This window comes from Eschrichtius robustus, chromosome 5, assembly GCF_028021215.1.
Source record: "Eschrichtius robustus isolate mEscRob2 chromosome 5, mEscRob2.pri, whole genome shotgun sequence".
Taxonomy (NCBI): Eukaryota; Metazoa; Chordata; class Mammalia; order Artiodactyla; family Eschrichtiidae; genus Eschrichtius; species Eschrichtius robustus.
Genome location: NC_090828.1, coordinates 6,980,331 through 7,002,777, shown reverse-complemented (window position 1 = coordinate 7,002,777; position 22,447 = coordinate 6,980,331). Strand labels below are relative to the sequence as shown.

The window sequence follows — 22,447 nt, the reverse complement described above, 5'->3', positions numbered from 1 at the left end:
TCTTTTTTGGGGGGTTGGGGGGATGGATTCCCTGGCGTTCCAGTGGTTAGGACCCCACACTTTGACTGCCGAGGGCCCGGGTTCAATTCCTGGTCAGGGAACGAAGATCCCACAAGCCATGCAGTGCAGCCCAAAAAAAAAAAAGCCTTTTCTTTTTAAAAAAAAAAAAATTATAAAGAAATCATTAGTGAATACCTGAATATCTTCTGAGCCTTTGAAATTTCTGCACATAAATATGTTGATCCATATTGAAAAGTAGGGAAAGTGCGGCATCCTCACCATCCCCAGCCGCCTCTCTCCCGTTGGGCTCCAGTAGTGCTGTGGTGGGCAGAGGGCGCTGACATTCGGTTATGACCCACTTCTGCGTTGTTTGGCAGCCCAGGAAAGACGCCCTGGTTGGCATCCCACAGCTAGTCACGAGAAGATTTGATTGTTGGGAATGCTGGTATCTGTGGTTATGATCTGACATTTCAAGCTGAGACCTCTGATTGAAAAACCCCTAGGAGTTTTAATTGTTTATTTAAAGAGTCCTGATGTTTCCTTTTATTTTTTTTTTTTTAATCTTTTTTTTGTTTTTTAATTTATTTTTGGCTGCGTTGGGTCCTCATTGCTGAGCGCGTGCTTTCTCTAGTTGTAGCAAGCGGGGACTACTCTTCGTTGTGGTGCACGGGCTTCTCATTGTCGTGGCTTCTCTTGTTGTGGAGCACGGGCTCTAGGCGCGCGGGCTTCAGTAGTTGTGGCACGTGGGCTCAGTAGTTGTGGCTCGCGGGCTCTGGAGTGCAGGCTCAGTAGTTGTGGCGCACGGGCTTAGTTGCTCCGCGGCATGTGGGATCTTCCCGGGCCAGGGCTCGAACCCGTGTCCCCTGCATTGGCAGGCAGATTCTCAACCACTGCGCCACAAGGGAAGCCCCTGATGTTTCCTTTTATATTGATAAATTATGCCTCTGGTGAACCTCTCTATTCTGACTTTAAATAGGAGACTGACTTTCAGAGACATTGGTAAAATCCAAGATTTAAAAATTTTGTAATTTGATATAATTCATACTTACAGAAAACTGCAAGAACAATACAGACGAGTATCTGTAATAGAGCCTATTTCAAGAAGGTCCTCTGACTGCCCTCCGCCCCTTTTAAGTTGTGTAATTAACAGCTTAAAATGTGACTAGCCTCAGTAAAGAATACAGATTCAGGAAATTTCTGCATGTATTTTTTAAACACTTGGGAGAAGACAAACATGTTATTTTTCTATAACATGTAAGATTAATGTGGCAGCACAAATCTAATAATACTAAATAGATACCATTAGTATATACATTGTTCTTTTCCATTTCATTGGCTAATAAAACTAAATATAGCTATCCTGTCTATTTGTATTCTGTATACTTTCTGTAGTAGAGCCTTTACTGAGTACTTTATTATACAGTTTTTGTATATACTTTTTTTTAATTTAAGTAGAATTGACCTACAACACTATGTTAGTTCCAGGTGCACAACATAGTGATTTGTTATTTCTGTACATTACCAAATGATCACCATGGTAAATCTAGTTATACCTGTCACCAAAGTTACTATAGTATTAACTGTGCTCCCCGTGCTGTACCTTTCATCCCCGTGACCATTTTGTAGTGGTAGCTTGTACCTCTTCATCTCTCACCTTTTACACTCAGACCCCCCACTCCCACCCCACACAACCACCACCTTGTTCTCTGTGAGTCTCTTTCTTTTCTGTAAGGTGTTGATTTGTTTTTTAGATTCCACGTATAAGTAAAATCATATGGTATTTGTGTTTCTCTGTCTGACTCATTTCACTTAGCATAATACCCTCTATGTTCATCCATGTTGTCACAGAGGGCAAGATTTCATTCTTTTTTATGACTTATATTCCCCTGTATATATGTACTGTGTCTTTATCCATTCATCTATCATTGGACGCTTAGGTAGCTTCCGTATCTTGACTGTTGCGATTAATGCTACAATGAAAATAGGGGGGCATATATCTTTTCAAATGAGTGGTTTTGTTTTCTTTAGAAAAATACCCAGAAGTAGAATTGCTGGATCGTATGGGGTTTCTATTTTTAATTTTTTGAGGGCCCTTCATGTTGTTTTCTATAGTGGCTTCACCAACGTACTTTTCCACCAGCAATGTGCGAGGATTCCCTTTTCTCCACATCCTCACCAACACTTGTTACTTGTTGTCTTTTTGATAATAGCCGTTCTGACAGGTTTGCAGTGATAATCTTATTGTGGTTTTGATTTGCATTTCCCTGGTGACCAGTGACGTTGAGCATCTTTTCATGTGTCCGTTGGCCATCTGTATGTCTTCTTTGGAAGAATGTCTATTCAGGTCCTCTGCCTGCTCCTCCCTTATTTTGAGGGCATGGTCAGGTCAAGTTTGTACTGTGGTGTTGGATCTTTTACTTGTTCTTTCATTACCCTTTTTTTTTTAGTTTTATTGGTGGTGGGAGGTTTATCCTCTTCCTCTTAATACCTCACCCCAGGCAATACCCAAAGATAGGCTTTCTGGGTGTTTCCCTGAGCCGCTCATCCTTCTGTCTCTGAGTGTTCCTGACCAGATCTCAGGGTGTTTGGAGAAGCTGGCCCCCTGGCAGTTTGCCGCTGACTCTCCCGGTGCGGCGCCCTGGAGGTTTACCCCGGTTGTGTTCTCTCCCTTAGCATACACTCACGGGACACAGCGGCAAGGTGCTGTCTGCCAAGTTCCTGCTGGACAACGCGCGTATTGTTTCTGGAAGTCACGACCGGACCCTCAAGCTCTGGGATCTACGCAGCAAAGTCTGTGAGGAAATTCAGTCTCTCTGTGTCTATGAACGATTAGATATTAACCTCAGAGGTGTTTGTTTCCACGTTATAGCCTGCATTTAGTGTGATAAACTTTGAAAGTCCAGTCTCATGTTGAGTGGCGCTGATGTAGTGACTGTTTTTCAAGTTTGAAGCTTCATTTAAATAAGTAGTTCTGATTATTACTTAGGGTGAGAGTGCAGCAATGTTATGTGCACAGCCGCAGAGGGGCCTCTGCTTAATTATTCATGTTCGGTTTTCTTTCAGGCATAAAGACGGTATTTGCGGGATCCAGCTGCAATGATATTGTCTGCACAGAGCAGTGTGTGATGAGTGGACATTTTGACAAGAAAATTCGTTTCTGGGACATCCGGTAAAACACCCAGGAGCTTGGTGGGGAGGCAGATGGGAGGGTCTGTATGTGGCAGAACTGTGATGGTGTCTTGTGTGTGGGCTGTGTTTTTAAAACCCCTGGAAATGGCAGCAATGAGCTCCAGTCCACATTATCTTCCCAGTTTGACACTCTTTACCCTGAAGTAGATGGTCACGTTCAACAGTCACCTCTGAGCATGCCCTGTGTACTTACAAACAGATGAACAACTAGGTTGTTAGGGGGTTTCAAGTGTAATCGAGAAGACAGACACACAAGTCTGCAGGGTGTGTTGAAGTAGGGCCAGGAGCCCTTGTCCAAGGATGTTAGAGACCGTCTCTCAAGATGAGTCTTGAGAAGTGAGTAGGTTTCACGTTGCAGAAGAGCCACTGAGGGACATTCCAGGCCAGAACAGGGCAGTCTGGCAGGGCAAGTCAGGCGAGGGCAGATGAGACTAATAGGGTGGTTTGGGATCAGATTGCTGCGGGCTTTGGACGCCATTGGTAGATGACTTGATCTCAGAAGCCGTTGGGTGTTTAGGAAAGGATTGCTTCATGAGAGTGTGGTAGATTACATTGGTGGCAGTTTCAAAGGGTGTACTGGGGAGCGGGAAATCAGTAAAGCATTGAGGATCTGAACTCAAGGCAGTGGAGGGGGGATTTGGACGGGGTTTGTTACAAGTTGGATGTGGAGGGTGAGGAAGGAGAGAAGTAAAGCAAGATGCAGAATAAATGACAGATTTAGGAAGAGGATGCAGTGAACATGTTCAGAAAAGGGCATAAATTTGAGGTTTCTAATAGACATTTGGAAAAACAGCAGTTTTGAGAGGTTGGCTGGGAGAAAAAATGAGACGTCCTCACAGGAGGACTTTGAAGACATGAGAGTGGATTAGTCAGAGCCCACCTGTGAAGCAACAGGAGGGCAGTACTTCGGGAGCTGCCCGAGGAGGGAGGAGTGGCAGAAAGGGGAAGAAAGCTGGAGTCCTGCTGATGGGCCAGGGTGGGGGGAGTAGAAGGGACAGGAGTCCTGTAGGGTGAGGACGGCTGGCTAGGATGTAGGTAATTGGTGATTAGCTTCAGGTGTACTGGTTGGCAGACATATGAACCGGGAGTAAGGAATTCTAGAGCTGAGCTGGATGTTAGAAGGCTCCTCCTGGTCTCCCCCTAATTTGACAGACGAAGACCCCAAGTCCCCAGGAGGTGGAGCGGCAGAAGTAAGATAAACTCTCTTACTTGGTTGTGGTTTGAGGTAGGAAATCATTTCATCGAAAGTTTACAGCAGAATGAATGACTGCAGAAGGATCTGCACCTCCTTTGGCTGTGTCACCAGCAGGGCCCAGTCCAGGATTGCTGAGCACAGACCTGGGTGTGGACCGCGGCCCAGAGGAGAACTGGGAGAAGAAAAGGAAGGAGAAGGGGTTGCCAGGGTGCCCCGGTTCCACATCTGGAGTCACCAGGATGAGTTGGAGGGTCCCCGAGCTTTACTTTGTATGACAGGAAGCCTGGAGAGTCCACACATTTGTCCATATAAGGCAGCCCAGACCTGCTAAAGCGGTTTACGTCCCTTTGGATAAGTTGAAATGATAAAATTGAAGTAATACTAATTAAATAGTAGCCCTGCTTAGTTCATGCTGATCAGAAGCTCTGACTGGCAATTACTGTATCATTTCAGAAACAGGCAAGGAAATTAATCCTTACCAGTTTTAGAGTTCTAGTACTCACCACTACTGATAGAATCTATTGGTGGGAAAATAATAAAAGCCAGGGCTGAGATTATTTGTGTGGGGCTGGGAGCACTTTCACCGTCCTTGAGGAGTATTGCATTCTAGTTCAGTTGCCTTTTCTCCTTCCTCCTTTTCTCCGTGGCATGCCATCCTGGTTGAAATGGGGAAGTTCTGACCTTTCTGTGTTAGGTTTTCTCAGACTTTCCATCTTTTTCGTAGATCAGAGAGTATTGTCCGAGAGATGGAGCTCTTGGGAAAGATTACTGCCCTGGACTTAAACCCAGAAAGAACTGAACTCCTCAGCTGCTCCCGAGATGACCTGCTAAAAATTATTGACCTACGAATAAATGCTGTCAGACAGACATTCAGGTAACTGAAGACACTGTGGTTGGGTTTCATTTGAGTCTTGCTGATTTTTCGGAGGGTTGTGAGAAGGTCAGAAGCCTGACTTGCCCTCACCTCCCAAGTTTGCGTGGACTCTGGGGGTAACGGTGCCCTGTCGTCGTCTGTTTCAGCGCACCGGGCTTCAAGTGCGGCTCCGACTGGACGCGAGTTGTGTTCAGGTTAGTGGTGACACTCCTCCCGTCCCACCCCGCGCCCCCAACACGGTTCACCTCAGAGGTGAGAGCAGAGGCATCTTCCCACTGGGGAAATGAGCTACGTCTGTACAGTGTCTCCACATGCGCAGGTGTCCAGGAACGAAGCTGCACGTTCAGTCCTAGAGGTCACTGTCACTGTTTCCTTCCTTTCTAAAGTGTCCCTTCTGTGATTGCATGAAAATATGTCCCAATTCAAAAACTAATAATGGCTAGTTGGTTGGTTCTAGGTACATCAGGTTCACCTCTCTTTACTCATTTGCATAAGAACTCTTTGAGAGCTTTTTGGGAAGGGTGGTGTCCCCTGGAACAGAGCAGAATAGGCTCTCTGGAGAGGGGGTGGTTTCCCTTTCCTGTTCTCCCTTCCACACATGGCTCTTCTCCCAAATACATTGCCATGGTTAGTGCCAGTATCGTGGAGAAGCTTCTCTACAGTCGATGCTTCCTTCCTTGTCTGCTTTCACTGAACCATATAACGAGTCAGTCCATCAACTGAAAGAAACCCTTCACCATTTGGGGGTTGACTTTGACCTCCCTATGTGCTATGTTTGAGTCTGAGAGATGGTTAGGGACTTGTGGCCCCAAGAAGTAGTGCAGCGGCACCATTTTTCATTAGCTGGTGAGGCCAGATGATAGGGTGAAGCGGCTTTGGCCAAAACGGTTGTGAAGAGCATCTTCTGGTTTCTGGGTACACGGGAATGGTCACATGTTTGACTTGTAAGTGAAGAGTAAACATGACTTCCTGGGGAGGAGTCCGGGAAGACGCTGAGTTGGGGATGGGTGGTAGACGCCGTTTCTTGTCTTATGTGTCCTGCAGCCCTGACGGCAGTTACGTGGCAGCAGGCTCGGCCGAGGGCTCTCTCTACATCTGGAGCGTGCTCTCCGGGAAAGTGGAGAAGGTCCTTTCAAAGCATCACAGGTAAGATGTCAGCCCCTCTGAGGTGGGGAGCAGGCCTGTGACTTCCTCCCAGGGGTCATGTCCTCTTTGGGCGTGGACCCGAGTCGACCGCATGAGGGCAGTGTCCACTCACGTGCTCTACTGTGAGCCAGGTTAGTGGAGGGAAGCTGGGGCCCTTCTCCCCAGACAGCAGACAGCAGCGTCCTGCTTATTTATGTTACAGACCGTTCCAGCTAGAGCAGTTAGGGTATGGCCACTGGAGAAAGGTTAGAGCCCCACGTTCTGTGGCGCCTCCTGTCTTCCTCCTGCCCCTTCACCGCTCTCCTTCCTCTCTGGCTCCCCTTCTCCCTTCTAAGCCCCTTTCCTCAGGAAATCGGCTGCTTGTAAACACCGATTTTCACGTGCTTTTTACTTTCATCCAGGCCCCTTTTCCTCTCGGCTTTGTTGTGTCCCCCAAGCCCAGCTGCTCTTAGAACCCAGGCCCAGGGCCCTCCGGGACCACCCCTCACCGCCCTCGCCGTGGTGCTGCTTCCCCGCTCCTCAGCCAGTCGCCCCGAGGTGCTCGTCAGAGGCTCTTTTCTTAACTCAGAGCTTACTCCCTTAGGGTAGACTTGATAAGGCCTGACTCCTTGTATTCCAAACCACCTCCTAGAGTCAAGGCAGGCTTCCCCCAGGTTCTTTCGCCCTGTAAGCGCCTGTCTGTGCGTGGGAGCCACACCGGCGAGTAAAACGGGCGCTGGGACAAGCCTGACGCCCTGGTGGCGAGGGAGCCCGGCGCTCGGCTCACGAACGTCTCACCCGTGTTCCGACCTCTCCCCTTGAAGCTCAGCGATCAACGCCGTGGCCTGGTCGCCTGCCGGCTCCCACGTCGTCAGCGTGGACAAAGGAAGCAAAGCTGTGCTGTGGTCAGAGTACTGAGGGCACCTCGTCAGGAGAGAGCGGATCGGAAGCTGGAGGGGCACGCGGGCCCCACGGCTCTGTCCTGGCAGGTGGCGCCTGGGCTGTGGCTTTGACCTCCAGAGAAGAGCTCGAGCCGTGGGGCGCAGTCGCCTGCCTTTGAGCAGGGCTCCCGAGGGTCGTGGCTGAGGTCCCGTGGCCTGAAAGAGTAACACTGAGAAAAACCTGACGCTGCGGTCGCTCAGCAGAGGTTCAGGTTCTTGCCTTGATTCGAGTGATTCAAGTGGGAAACACTACTGGCTCTGACCTTGCATACCTCAGCGGGGTGGGCGCAGGCACCTGCTGGCTTCTTCCCTGGGCGTCGGTGCCGCAGACGCCCCCTGCACCGGGTGTTGCTTCTCCCCCTGTGCTCTCTCCCGTCCTTCCAAAGTCGGTTCCGGCCTGATGAATGTCCTGTCACCTTGGGGTCATTTTCCCAGGGAACTTGCTTTAATCATGGATTAACAGAAACCCAAATGGGATTACCCCTGCCCTCAGGTAGCCCACGGGGACGGCCCTCATTTCTGAGGAGACCGTGGGACTGTGGTCCCCCCTGCTGGTCTGTGTCTTTATTACGAGGCTCTTACTCTGATCTCACCTGATCACTGTTGGAATTTCCTTAGGTCTCCTAAACTGTTCTTAGAAAGCAACTATTCTTCAAAACTCCTTCCTCCCTCCCCTCCCCGCCCCACAATTCTACATATCTATCTCTTGGTCAAGAAATAAATCTCAATTTGGTTTAAAAAAAAAAAAAATTGGCGGGGGGTAGGAGAAGAAGTGCACAACCCTTTTTCCAGAGAAGTGGATGAGCTGCAGGAATACTGTATTCCGGGATCATCTGTAGCTTCTCAGAAGGTGGGCCGCCCCCTTCTTCCCGGCTGTGCTGGGGTTACAGTTTCTGGTGGTGTGGGATTGGATGCCTCCAGTGTATTACCCTGGAGCCAGTAGTTCCGGCTCGCTGCCCCTTTGCCAAGCCTATGTGCAATACCCCTCGGTGCTTTAGTGCAGGAAGCCCATTCCAGGAAGCATGGGAATGCCATCTTTCGATTTCGGGACTTGCGAGTAAGGCCGGGAAGAAACTGGCCTATGCATTTTTTTTTTTTTTTTTAACATTTATCTTTACCATCTTACGCGTTTATAAAATTCTAGTTCCTTGAGTGACTGAAACACCAATATTTTTATCACTTACTCGTTCGCACTTTAATTTTCTTCCTTCCGGACTTGTTCTCTGGACATCTGTGGGAGCGAGGGCTAGAGCAGGGCGAGGACGGGCTGCGCGCTCCCTCTGATGGTATTAGCGGCTCCGTTCTACCCATGCCCCTGCCCTCGCCTCCCCCTTCAGTTTGCTGTTCAGAGAACTTGTGCTAAGGGGAGTTGAAATTCACAGGCCAGGGCATGTCTTTTATTTATTTAATTATGTTGCCCAACAGAACTTGATTGTAAATAAAAAAGAAATCTGTTATGTACTTTTCACACTCCATGCCTCTTGGTAGTTATTTTATTCTTCTTTATCCTTAAGGGCAAAAAGCTGGGTTTTTTCATTTGTTTTCCTGGTATGCATTCATTTGTAAATGATGGTTAATACTGTCCCCATGCCTTTCCTTATTGTTCATCATTTAAGCCCAAGGTATTACTGTCTGTAAACATCAGCGTTCCAGTTTCACGTCATTTGCAAATCTTAACTGAAACCAGAAAAGGGTCTTCGGAATTTCGGCAGCTGTGCGGTCTGCTCCACGCTGCAGCAGTACGAGCTCCTGGTCCCCGCTCTGCAGGCTTTGTTCACAGGATTGATAGTGAGCTGTATGTGTCTCCCAGCCTCCAGGCCTCTTCTTTGCTGAAGGGGCATGAATTTCCTCATTGAAGAGTGATTTATTCGTAGCAGCTCAGATATCTAGCAAGTGGCTGTGTGCCATAACAAATGAGGGTCTCCCTGATCTATCCCCCCCCACCCCCAAGGACCCCTGTCCAGCCCATTAGCAGACAGTAGCCCAGCAACTTGAGTCAGGATTCCATCATGATCTGGAGTCTCAGAGGCGGCCAGCAATCTCCAAAAAGCGGAAGGTGGGGATCCTGTTGCCGTCACCTTCAAGGAGGTAAGTCTCATTCTTCAAAAAGGCTGAAAGTAAGCATTGTAGTAGCCTCTGATTATCCTGGGTTTTTTTTGACCTTGGAGGGAAGCACGACTGCTCTCTGCTCTTAACAAAGACGTTTCCGTTTGAGATCCATCCATACTGTAAAGCTCTCTTCAGGTCACCTGACTGCCAGGCTGGGTTACAGGTGTGGCTTCCATTGGGTGGAACATGCTTCCATCCAGCTCATGGTCTTCATTCTCTGTTTCTCAGATGATCTGGGACCCTCCTCCAGTGCTGCTAGTTTCATCGGTCAGGGTGGGAGGTGGGCATGGGGGTTTCTAATTTCCCAGATGAATCCCGGCGGGTTAGAGCTAGCGTGCTCCCCTGCAAGTGTTGTGGGCTTTGATCCAGACATTAGCGTATCTCGGGCTGAGAATTAAAGACTTTTAAAATTTATATTCCCTAGGTTGTTTCCCAAAATAGTGTGATATATCAAGTTCTGTGCCTTATTCTTAAAGCACATACTGTGCACACATTCGCTTTTATCTTTATCTTGTGAAGCCCCGATGCATCTTTCATATCACAGCACACAGGATATTTTGTGGGGACACTGGGGCAAATGGATGAAGCTGCTGTCAGCTGGGAGGGGCCGGCCCAGGCCCCAGGGGCGTGTGTGTTGGGAAATTCCAGGGTTTGGAGTGTACCAAGGTGTGCAGAGCTACTCTGTGTCTTCACATCTATAGCACAACCGTGATCAGTCATGATCTTGGGGAATCGGACAATTTGAAATGTAGACCTGAAGCTCACCGCCTGGGTGGAGCACCGGGAGAGAAGGGTGGCAGTGATGAAACCTCGTGCAAGACTGCTTGCCAGGCTGCAGAAACCACAAATGTTTGTTTTTATGAGATGCCTTGGACAGTAATAAGGAAGCTATGGCTCTCAAATTCTGTCAGATCTGAAGTGTATCCCATTTCACAAATGGGGGGAAGTTGCCCAGCGAAGCAAGAGGCTGTTCCGGAGTCCTGGCCCCCAGGTGGGCATTGGTGCCCGGGGGCATCCACCTCACCTGCCGCCCCATCCAGCCCTCCATGCGAGCCAGCGGGAAGTGCCTCTTTGGGGATGAGGACGAGCTGCCGTGTCTGTCTTTATTCCACTGCGTCCTTTCTCTCGTGTCTCACTGTAAGGCTCATTCTCACTAGAAATCCCAAATTTTCAAGCCAGTAAACTTTGGAAATCTTGAATAAAGTGAAATATATCTGTATGTGCATAGATTGTGTAGAAACACGTAGGATGTGTGGTACGTGCCAGTAAAAGGTTGGACTCTGATCCAGGAAATGATTCTTGCCTCCCTCACCTCAGCAGAATTGGATTCTCTCACCTCAGGGAGCTCTGGTTTCCATCTGTGCTGCTGAACTCTTCCCTGTGTTCACTCCAGACACTTCTCCCGTCCTCTCTGTGCTCCGGCCATGGTGGGCTCTTCAGACGCTCCCTGCTCTTACTCATCTTGCTGGGGGCCGAGCTGCCCTCTTCTAACCCTGAGTGGCAGTCTTGATGGGAACAGCCACGTCTCTGGGGGCCCAGAACCCGAGGAGGCGAAGGAAACGCCAGTGTAGCAAGTCCCTGTGTACCTACCTGCCACTCAGTACTATTGCCAGAGTACTTTACAGCAAGGTTCAAGCATGTCATTTTTCCCGTAAATCAGCGTGCATCCCAACCTAATAAGGACACCATGCCGTAATTACACCTCACAGAATTAACAGTGACTCTGTCGTCCACTATCCAGTCTATATTCAAATTCTCCTGATTGTTTCAATGTTTTTTATGATTCCTTGTTTATGATTACAACCTCTTAGAACCAGGTGGTTCTAAGACGTCTCGGGATCAACCATATCCTTGACATTCACGTAGTGCTTGGCACAGAGTGGGTACTCAATAAAGTTTTTATTTGGTAGAACTGAATCAGCAAAAAAACAAACCAAGTGAATCAGGATCCAGTGAGCTTTTTGCTTCATAACAAACTGCCATAACATAGAATGGTTTAAAACAAGTAATGTTTCTTCTGATTCTGTGAGCGGGCATAGCCGGCTGGATTTGGGGCAACTGGTAGAGGGGGGCCTCGTATCTGGCTGTTAACGTGCCGTCAGCAAGGGGAACCAGGATGATGCAGCAAGAAAGCAAGCGTCTGTGGGACTGCTTGTCGCTGTGCCTGGTCACCTTCGTTACACCCCATTGGCTAGAGCAGGTGGCACGCGCAGCCCTGCCTCTGAGGGGGGCTGCGGAGCAGCGTGGGGACAGGGAAGGGAATCGCCTTGGCGGTTCTGGCAACTGATGGCGCCACGCTGGATTTGGTTGACTTTCCTCATGTAAGCTCTCTGTCCCACGTGGGAATGTAGCCCTGGAGATTGCTGTGTGCCGGGCTCCAGGGGTTTGGTCCAACCCTAGGACCTGGAGAAGAGAGCAGGGGAATTCAGGCTTTGGGCTTCATTTTTCCAGAGAAATGGACTTCAGAGACAATGGGTAGGTATGCTTGTGAGCCAGGCCCGTAGGAAGACAGGCTGTACACGGTCTAGTTTCTAGATAGCCATACATTCCATTGCTCCCTGGAGTACGTGCCCAGGTGCTTCTAAGAGGTCGTAAGCCAGAAGTCTCAAGATCAGTCATATCCTTGACATCTTGACATTCACGTAGTACTTGGCACAAAGTCTTTATTTAGTAGAATTGAATCAGCAAAAACAAAGTGAATCGTAACCAGCTAAAAGGAAGAGTAAGAGGGAAAGTAGTTTAAAAAAATAAGAATAAACCACTTAGCAAGGGTAAATATTGTTTCATAGGAGTGTTGTGTATATATGTGTGTATGTACTGGGTCACAATGTAAAAAATGTATTTCTTTTTCTACTATTTTTAAATGTACTGAGTTGAAATTCAGATAACATAAAATTAGTCATTTTAAACTGAACAATGGCATTTAGCACATTCACAGTGTTGTACGAGCACCACCTCTACCTAGTTCCAACAAAAAAGGGTATTTCTTAAACTGGATTAGTGTCCATTTTTTTTCCAGACTTTTGATCGATAGCAGTTGATCTGTCTGCAGAAAAGCGCGGGCCCTCGTCTTGCTCAGCTTGGGCTGCCATAATGAAATACTGCAGCCTGCGTGGGTAGATAGCATAGACCTTGCATTTGTTCATGCTATTATTACTTCTTTAATAAACATCATTGAAATTTTTAAAAAAGAACAAAAAAAAACGTAGCCTGAGTGGCTTAAACAACAGAAGTGTCTCACACTTCCGGAGCCTGGAGTCAGAGTGGCAGGCACTGGCGGGGTAGACTTCATCCCGAGGTCTCACTGCCACTAAGCTGTGTGCTCATGAGACTTGTTTGTGCACAAGGAGAGTGGAGATCCTGTCAGATCAGGACCACACTGATGACCTCATTCAAAGGCCCCACCTCTAAATACCGTCACACTGGGCGGTAAACGGGCTTCAACACGTGAATCTGAGGGGACACGTTGTGTGTAACAAACTTCTCCAGAAGGCTCTGCCTAATTTTGCTCAACTTCAGGTGTAAGCAGCTCAGTTTGTGGTCAACTCCAAGTTCATTACCATCGAAACCCCCTCTAGCGTCGGGGCCCATGTGGCAGGACCAGAGGGTGAAGAAGCTCTCGCCTCAGAGAGGACGAAGGAACGTCCATCAGGATCCTTCTCAAGGCCTTGTCTGCACATTTGATGCATTTCCCTGGCCCTGCAAGCCAGGGCAGCTCGTGGACTCCCCTTCTACAGATGGAGAAAAGGAAATAGCAGTGAGGCCAAGCTAGTTTCTCAAGATCGCAGTGGATTCGTCAGTGAGCGACGGAGCCCAGGACTCCGGTCTGGGGTTGTTTGTACAACTTGCTCCTTCTGCACAGAAACCTGGAGCATTAAGTACTGTTGTCAGTGTGATGCTTCAAGATGGGCATTTGAAATCTGTCTGGGCGTGAGAGGGTTTCAATGCCCATGAGGCTTGAGCACCTGTGTTCTAATCATGAAAGACTGCCGTGTGGAAGAGATTGGATTAACTTGGAGCAACGCAGAGAAGTAGAAGGGAGGCTGATTCCCATCCTCACAAAAAATTTTCTCACACTTCATGCTATTTCAAAGAAAAGTGGTAGTGATTTCCCTGTCCCTGGAAGCATTCAACAACTTCTGTGGCTATTGTAGAGGAGATCAAAGCAGGGGATGGAGTGTAGACTAAATGTTTTTCAAGGGTCTCTGCCCGTTGGGTTGCATTTATGATTTCAGACATTAGCCAGCCCAGTCCATAACAACAGCCCTCTGTTCTTAAGGCCAGTTGACTAAGAGGTACATGTTGAAATGAGGGTGGCTTTTAAAAGCTCTGATTCCCTGGCACTCTGCATAAATACAGTAGCCTCAAACTTGTCAAGTGCTCTCTGTTTCAGTAAAACTAAGGCAAGGTTTTCATTTTGTAGTTGATGGTTAGCAGACTGAGCCAGTTTTCCTCATGCATGTGCCCTAATAAGCCCCTAAGACGATAACCTAGCCCCAAAACCCCTAAGCTTCTTAGCTGCATATCCCGACCCCCCACCCCCTCGAGCTGGTGCTGCGTTTGATGTTGGGAAATGAAACACAGGACTCGCAGCTGCTTCTCACTGGATGCCGACTCCAGAGAAACAAGTATTGTATAGCCAGTGAGTGGTTCTTAGACTTTGAGAATTAATAGACCAGTAAATTTCTAAAAGAATTGTAGAAAGAGGTGGATAACTTTTTATTTTGGCCAAGTAAGGATTTTTTTTTTCTAAATTGCCATCTACACTCATCCCTATAAAAGGAAGGACACTTTGTCCTTATGCTTAGCAGCTGCATTCTGACATTTATTGATTGTCATGATGTCTGCAATTTACTTTCAAATGGTTCAGAAGGAAAAAAGCAATAGAGATAGATGAGCACATGCAACAAAATGGTCATTGTCGAATCTCCATGTTGACTATGTAGATGTTCATTGTACTATTCCAGCTTTTCTCTGTATGCTTAAATTCATAATCAATTGTAGGAAATGCAAAACTAATGGCAGAAGGCAAATCAGTGGTTACATGGGACCAGGAGTTGACTGAAATGGGTGCCAGGGAACTTTTAGGGGTGATGGAAATGTGTCTTGATCATAGTGGTGGTTAAAGTCATCAAACCATGCACTTAAAATGGGTAGATTTCGTTGGATGTGAAGTATTTCTCAATAAAGATTGGGAGGAAGAAGCAGGACATTTTAATATTTAAAAGTTTAAAACTTCAAATAAAAAAAAAAGAAAAATTTAGAACTTCATAACCTTAGAACAAAGAACAGTCCTTTATACTGAATACATTTGGTTCTATGAAAAAACTGACAACAGTGTCCTTATTTTTCTCATTTCTCCACCAAGCAGAGAAAAATGCATTACAGACCAGGGGCTGCGAATGACTACCAGCGACTACCGTTTCCAAAAAGAGTGAGGTCTGGCATGCAGTCCATCCCAGGTTTTCCTACCTGCCCAGCATTGGCAGGTCAGTGACTGAGACCTGCACCCTTGGGGGCCTGGCGCTAACACAGCTGCAGGAGAACGGGGGTCCCAGGAGCACCCACAGCTCAGGGCAGCCCTTCTGATGGGGACACTGGATGAAGGGGCCCAGTCATTTTTCTTCCATTTTTTTTTTTCTTAAGGGACAAGAAAAGATTTCCAAACAAAACCTAACATTCCCTTCACACAGACCACCAGTGTCAGCTCTTTGGTGTCTATCCTCGTAGATTATGCATATAGTGTGTACGATAACACACGTGTGTGCACGTATATCCACACATAGACTTGTGTGTTTGCAAAATGTGATCATACTGTACGTACCATCCTATGACCTTCTTCATTCAGTCACAGTCTCTACCTTCCTAGTCCAATAATTTCCATCCTACCTGTCAGAGCTCATATGATATATTACTGATACATTATTAGACCATATTCAGATTTTCCCAACAGGCCAGAAGTGTACTATACATCCTGTTTGTCCAATTGGGACCACACAGTACATCTGGATGTTGAGTCCCTTAAGTGTCTTAATCTAATGCATCTCTTTTCTATGACATTGACTTATGAAAGAGATCAGGCACTTTCTACATTCATCTGGTAGCTCTCTTGCGGTCTCATTTAGCTATTCCTTGTATTTCCTATAACCTAGAAGTGATGTCTAAAGGCTGGGTGGATTCCGGCTGCTGCAAGGTGACACATCACATTGGTTGACACCGTTTGTGATGCTAAGATTGACATTGGACTGTGGCTGATCCCCTGCTGTATAGTTTGGCTTGCACCTTGTGAAGGATCATGATCCATATGGCATCACTTTGGTGTCACAGGAATAGCCGTTTCCCCTTCAATTCTTCCCCTAATGATTTTCACACCAATAAAGAATCCTTGTCTGAGTCAATAATGTCATCAGTATTTGAAAACTAAGTTTTACTATTGTTCAGCTATGGTGAGGTCAACAGATCTGGAGACAATTGCCATTGTTACAGTTACCAAAAAGAGGGGGCAGGCCATGCGGGGAAGCACCAGGGCCAGTCAGGAGGTAGAAGGATCAAGGAGAAAACATGGGCGAGAGTTCTTTTGTGGTTTCCATGGGAAAGAACTGGTGAGATAGGATAAGCAGACTTAAGATTGGCTATTTACCTCAGCAGGCCCTGGAGTGCAGGGGCTGTCTCCAGTTGTCTGATACCTGGCCCCAGGGTGATTAGGGCAGGGCAGTAGCGGCTCAGAGTGTGAGAGCCCAACAAAGGAGGAAAGGAAGCCTTTGGGGTGTATGGGCTCTGAGTTGGTTGGTTTGCATATGAAAAGCAGTCATTTATTCTCTCTAGGAAAGAGCTAGCCCTGGGATGGCAGTCTCTCCAGGGTCAGCCAAGCCTCAGATGTCAAAGCATCAGAATTACAGAAAATAAAAAGGCATGATTAATACAATCAGAGTTTGTCAAATGATGTTTTTCCATTTCTATCATTCCCTTTGCATTTATTAGCTGGCATTCCTCCGTTAAAAATTTTAAAAGTTTTCTCCCTTAGAAATTAAAATTTTTCCCAGCTTTAGCTATTGCCAGCCATTATACTGTTGCAATCCAGTGACTCATTGATTTGCTCAAAGTCCATTGAGGCCCTATTCTAGATCCTGGAGATGGGATAGGAACAAAACAATCATAAATCTCTACAGTCCTGGAACTTATGTTGGGGTGGGGGGACAGACAATGAACAAGATAAATTATCTTGTATGTCAGATGCTGATAAGTGCTACAGAGAAAGCTAATGCAGAGAAGGAGGACAGAAGTGTTGGGTGAGGTGGTACACAATAGGATATAGGTGGATAGGGTGACATTGAAGTAAAGACCCAAAGGAATTAAGGGAGTGAGCCAAGTGACTATCTGTGGGAAAAGTGTTCCAGAAGAGGAAACAGTAAATGCAAAGGCCCTGAGGCAGGTTTGAAGAAAAGCAAAGAGGCCAGTGGACTGGAGCAAAGTGGGCGAGGTGGGAAGAACGGGGGGGCCCAGATCATGCAGGGCCTTGCAGACATTATCCAGACTTAGGTGGGAAGCCACTGGAGTGTTTCGATAGATGCTAACACCCCAAACGTCACTTTCTGCTTAGACTGGCTTCACTCCCAGACACCAGCTCAAGTCCAGTACATATATGTGTTAGTGGCCACACCATCCCATGCATTCATTCCCTGAGTATTCTGTTCTGGGCACTGGAATACAAAGATAAGGGAAACAAAACGGCATGGGTCCCTGACGTCATGAAGCCAAGAGTCATGTATGGGAATAGAGACGGCAAAATCATCTCCTGTACAAGCATCGAATGCAATAGTGCCTCCAACCTAGTCGGAGAGGTCGGGGAAGGCTCTCCTGAGGAAGTGACTCTTGAGCTGGAAACTGAAGGATGAAAAGAGTCAGGCAGGAAAGGAGAAGAGGATGGTTCCGGGCAAAAGCAAACAGCGGGAGTGCGGTCCAGGGAGATGGGGAACGGCAGGCGGAGGCTCGAGCGTGTGGCTTTGAAGTTGCGTGCCTGTAGCTGAGAGCAAGGCGAGACGCCGAGCAGGAGGGTGACTGCTCAGGGCCTGGAAGCCCCCCCTGCAGCATGGAGAAGGATGTAGTCAGACCAGGGAAACAAAGGGGCTGGTATGGACTCGAGAGGGAGTGCTGGGGATGGGAAGACTAAGATTCTGGAGACACTGGGGGCAAAGTGACAGGACTCGTGATGTAATCAATAGCACGTAGGGCAGAGGAGAGGGACATGACTAGTTTGGCTTGCATAACACCAGGGTTTATCTTGAGGCTGACATTTCTCCTTGACCTTTTTGTTTATATCCCCACCCCCAAGGTTGCATTAGCTGCCTGCTGACTTTAATCAATTTGGTTGAGCTCTTGAAAATCCCTTCTCCTGGTGATACCAGGAGTGAAGGGATAATCAGTCTATTTCCAGAACCCAAAGTGGGTTAAGATAAAATAGCTTTCATTTAGCTGTCATCCCTCCCCCAAGCCTTCCCCACTCAAGCTTGACAGCTCCTGCACTGGGAGCCCCTCTGGGCCCTTGTCTAATGCTTTGAACTGCTGAAACTACCATTTCCCCCGTCTCAGCACTAATCCAGTTGCCACTCTACTCCTTAAATGGGATTTGGCTTCTAGACATTGAGACCTGGGTGTGGGCACCCTCTCCAGATTCCCTACAAATTCCCCACACAGTCAGCCAGGGCCCGAGTGGGGGTCACCTGGTTAGACGGAGCAGGGGCTGGCTGCCTGCTCACCCCGGAGGACACAGAGACCCTCTCCTCACCTTCTGGGACCGTCCCAGCTGGTTGCACAAGGTATGAGATCACCCAGGAACAAGCCTTCTCAGAAACTCAGGGCAGGGCGCAGGGAAGAGCCAGGGCCAGGAAGACTGGCATTTTCATGCAGTCAGTCTGTCCCAGTTTCACCTTTTCTGTGTAGTTTCCATGGACGTTGCTTGTTAAGGAACGCACTGAATTCCAGACAGCTCAGATGGCCTCTTTGTTGTGGGTAAAGCTGGGGAGTGGTGAGAGATGGCAGGAAAGGGAAAGCACTGCTTAGTATGAATTGCTGAACAGAACTTCTGGGGATTTAACGTATTTTTAAAACGATATTCATGAAGTGGTTATGCTGTGGTTTGCAGGGATTTTATTCTATTTTAATTGCCGTAATATATTGTCAAGATAGAATTTTAAATTCAATCTGGCTTAGTGTGACGATACCAAGGCTTAGCCTCAAGGTAAAACCTTCTCATTGGAATCTATCTGGACATCCTGGTGAGCGTTGCTAAGAAATGTCTGAGGCTTCTCAGGAAAAATAAAACACCTTTAAAAAAAAAAAAAAAGCACACTGTAGTAAAATACAAACTAGACGAAGGCCTTATTTAGTCAAATGTGGATATTGAGGCAGGTAGAAGGAAATGTCTGATGGTTGTACAGCATCTCATGTATGGGTTTTATTCACAGAATGTTCTTGACTTTATATTTAAGATGATTTTACCTTTTCCTAGCCCTCTAAAACCTGACATAACACCCCAAGGTGGAAGAAACTGCCAGGGACAGATAACATGGAGACCAACGTGCAGGACAGTAAGTCTACACCAAACCACGTTATCTTCAAGAAGATCTCCCGGGACAAATCGGTAAGTAGTACAGAGGTGAGGGGCTTAGCAGTAATCATTTTTTTTAAAGGAGCTTTTTCGAATAGACATAATCAACATCAACATCTTATGAGGTCAATGGAAGCTCTATGTCTATTTTCCATCTCTGTCTGAGATGGATGATAAATGAGATATAAATGAATGAGTAAGTCGCAGAAATATAAATTCTCTCCGATCTCAACAAGACCTTAGTCCCAAGACCCTTAATTTTCTCCTAATCTCTCAGTCCCCAACCCCTCGCCTCCAGTTTTACTTCTTTTCCTAGCCTTGAACCCATGACTTAACCATTTCAAACGTTGTTTGGTCAGTATCTATAACTTCCTTGACCCTTTTTCTATCATCTCGCCTAACTGCCTGGTGAAAGCCCTGATGCTGGATCAATGCAACTCTCTACCTTCTGTCACCCACCCCAGCTGCCATGCTCTCAAACCTTGCTGGGCCTCCAGGGCCACTGGATAAGGGAGCATCTCCTGCTGCTGCCTTTCTGCCACTCTGCACTGTGGCTGCATGGCCACCAGTATCCTGGCACTCTGCGTATTCGGCAGGGATGATGCCATTGTTGGCTCCATCAGGGGCACGTTAGATAGTCTAGACGTGCCCATGAACTTCCTGGCCTGGGACACCCTACGGAGGGCCCACCCCACAGCCCCCGAGGATGGGGTCTCCTCGCTCCACTCAATGGATTCTTAGGGGCTCATAATCTAGTTCAGCACCATCCAATGCAAGCCACATATCTAATTTAAAATTTTCTAGTAGCCATGTTAAAAAAGTAAGAAGAAACGGGGAATTCATTTTAGTACTATATTTTATTTAACCCGATATATCCAAAAAACTATCATTTCAACATGTAAATGATATAAAAATTATTAACGACATATTTTACCTTCATTTTCTAAGTTGTTCAAACCTGATGTGTGTTCTACATTTATAGCACGTCAGCTTGGAGTGGCCATATTCAAGTGCCGGTGGCCACCTGTAGCTAGTAGCTGTCGTATTGGACAATGTGGTTCCAGGTCATTCTTCTAGTTGACTTCTGAAGCCTATACATACTGCGCCCGAAAGAAACTCTCCGATACTTTTGCGCCTCACGAGAGAATCGGGCTTTGCTCGGACACTCCCTACCTCTCCTCTCCCTCGCTGAGGATCTCCATCATTTTCATCAAGTCCTCTGATTCTCTGGGGAGACAAGTTGGGTACCCCTCAAACTTTCATCCTCCCAACTCTCTTCCAACTTGTGTCTATCCAGTGCACTTTATCTTGACTTCTGGCAAAAGAAGAAAGAAAACACTCCTGCTGGGCCATATCATTTTCTCACTTTTTTCTTCCTCACATCTAGATAGACATCTTTGACCTGGGAAATTTAGAACTTTTGTATATAGGAGGAAAAAATAATTCATCAATTAATGTGTCACGTATTAGGATCATTTCGACGGCAAGTTTTATCTGGCTGCAGGTGTGGTGTGCCAGGGCCCTGGGTGTGTTTCTCTGTGAGTCTCTCCACTCGTCCCTCTTTGGTGATCTTCATCCTCTGGCTGGTGGCAAGATGACTGCCCCAGCTTCAGGTGCCTTACCCTCACTTTCTTCTAGAAGAAGGAAAAGGCTGTTGCTTCCTGGGGTCTCTTAAGGGTGAGGTGATATTTCTCCAGCAGCCCTCCAGCAGACTTCTCTCATATCTCATTGGTCAAAACTGGGTCACACGCCCACCTTAAAGCCAACCCGAGCCAAAAGAATTGGATCTGGCCAATCAAGAATCATCCTCTGTGATGGATGTTAACTAAATTTATTGTGGTTATCGCTTCGCAATTTATACATACATCGTTATGTTGTTCACCTTAAACTTATACAATATGTCAATTATATCTCAATAAAACTGGGGAAAAAAAGGAAAAGGAATCGTCCTCTGGGGTGGTCTCCTCTTACTACACAACCACATGGGACCCTGGACACAATTGGTGACTTTTTTTCTTTTTCTTTTTTTTTTTTTGGCCTCACCCTGTGGCTTGTGGGATCTCACTTCCCCGCCCGATCAGGGATTGAACCCAGGCCGCGGAAGTGAAAGCCCGGAACCCTAACCACTAGGCTACCAGGGGACTCCCTATAGTTGACGACTTTTATCCAGGAAGATGGGGCACGTGGCTATGGGGTTTGCAAGCAGCAGCTGGGCTGCAGCCTCACATCGTCCAGCCCCACTTCTCTACCTGCTCCTGTCTCTTCCCTCCCCTTCCAATTGCAGCAGAAGAGGTGCTGTTTCTTCCATTGTGGTTCATGCTGCTTACAGCCTGGGTCATGGTCCACCACCTTCTCAGGGTCCTCTACCATCAGCCTCCCTCCGGGGCTATGTGCAGCCTCTCCCTCTCTACCAGTACTTGGCCTGAGCATGACAACAAGTACCCACCTCATGCATCTTAAAAACAGCAACAACAGCAAGAAGAACAACAAACTCCCTCTTGACCCCGTCCCCTTTCTAGCTCTCCTTCCTTCACAGCCAAAGCTTGAAAAAGAAGACATGCGCTCTCCACCTACCTTCTCCCCTCCCGTTCACTCTCAGTCCTCCCTCCTCCCGACCACGATCAGCTTTCCCCTTGCCAATCCCTTCTCCACTTTGCTGCCAATGCAAGCAAAGTCTCAGTGTTCTCCTCTATAAAATGGGCTTAATCCCTAGCTCAAAGAGTAGTTGTGAGGATTAAATGAAATAATGTAGTCGGTGTACTTAGCTTGGCGCCTGGTACATGACAAGCACTACATGCCGTTTAATTGCAAGCCTTTCATCCTGCTTCAAAGGCTTCCACGTCCTCCTAGATTCTTTAGGGTCTGGTCCTATAAGACCCTTTCTGGCATCAGCTTGCATGCCCATTTGGAGGCCATTCACCCGCAGACGAAACCATTGGCAGTTCCAGAAGCATCCTCTTGGCTCTGGGCTTTGTACACACTGAATTTTTTTGCCCAGAAAGCATCCTTTCACCACCTAACTCCCCGCCCCCAACCCGATCGCCTGGCTGTGCTGTCCTTCAGGTGCTTCAACGTCGATAACACAAATAACCTGGAAGCCACAGAGATCCACTCCAGGATACCGCTATGAGGGGGTAGATACAGGAGATGATACAATGCCAACAAAAATTATTTTGAGCATTCTTGGAAATAAAAATATGAATTTCAGAGGCTTAGGGAAGAAGGAGGCTAGCCAGGGTCCGTGTACTCACTCATCGGTGTACTTAGCAAAGGTTGATTTAATTCCTGTATGTACCGGATACTATACTAGATACTGTGATGGCTGAAAGATGAATAAGAGAATTCTTACCATCACGGCAGTCGCAGTGCTGTGGGTTAAAGTGGTGAGCGGGGGTGAACACAACCCA

General features: G+C 47.2%; 2 protein-coding genes and 1 non-coding gene across 4 annotated transcripts in view; all 3 read left to right on the top strand.

The window, feature by feature from the left end:
• The window catches only part of ATG16L1 (autophagy related 16 like 1), a 43,532-nt gene extending 34,738 nt beyond the window's left edge, over nucleotides 1-8,794 (top strand). For both annotated transcript variants that reach the window (XM_068544199.1, XM_068544198.1), the window contains 6 exons: nucleotides 2,674-2,794; nucleotides 3,064-3,169; nucleotides 5,109-5,258; nucleotides 5,405-5,452; nucleotides 6,303-6,404; nucleotides 7,208-8,794. In XM_068544199.1, the coding sequence (XP_068400300.1) occupies nucleotides 2,674-2,794; nucleotides 3,064-3,169; nucleotides 5,109-5,258; nucleotides 5,405-5,452; nucleotides 6,303-6,404; nucleotides 7,208-7,301 (621 nt within the window). In that variant the 3' untranslated portion in view covers nucleotides 7,302-8,794. The remainder of the gene's footprint in view (nucleotides 1-2,673; nucleotides 2,795-3,063; nucleotides 3,170-5,108; nucleotides 5,259-5,404; nucleotides 5,453-6,302; nucleotides 6,405-7,207) is intronic.
• LOC137765538 (small Cajal body-specific RNA 6) lies at nucleotides 241-483 on the top strand. The gene has a single exon (XR_011074188.1). It is a non-coding gene; the product is annotated as a small Cajal body-specific RNA 6 (non-coding RNA).
• Nucleotides 8,795-18,988: 10,194 nt separating the features above from the next.
• SAG (S-antigen visual arrestin) overlaps nucleotides 18,989-22,447 on the top strand; it is a 30,114-nt gene continuing 26,655 nt past the window's right edge. The window contains exon 1 of the mRNA XM_068543725.1: nucleotides 18,989-19,073. Within this exon, the coding sequence (XP_068399826.1) occupies nucleotides 18,999-19,073 (75 nt within the window). The 5' untranslated portion in view covers nucleotides 18,989-18,998. The remainder of the gene's footprint in view (nucleotides 19,074-22,447) is intronic.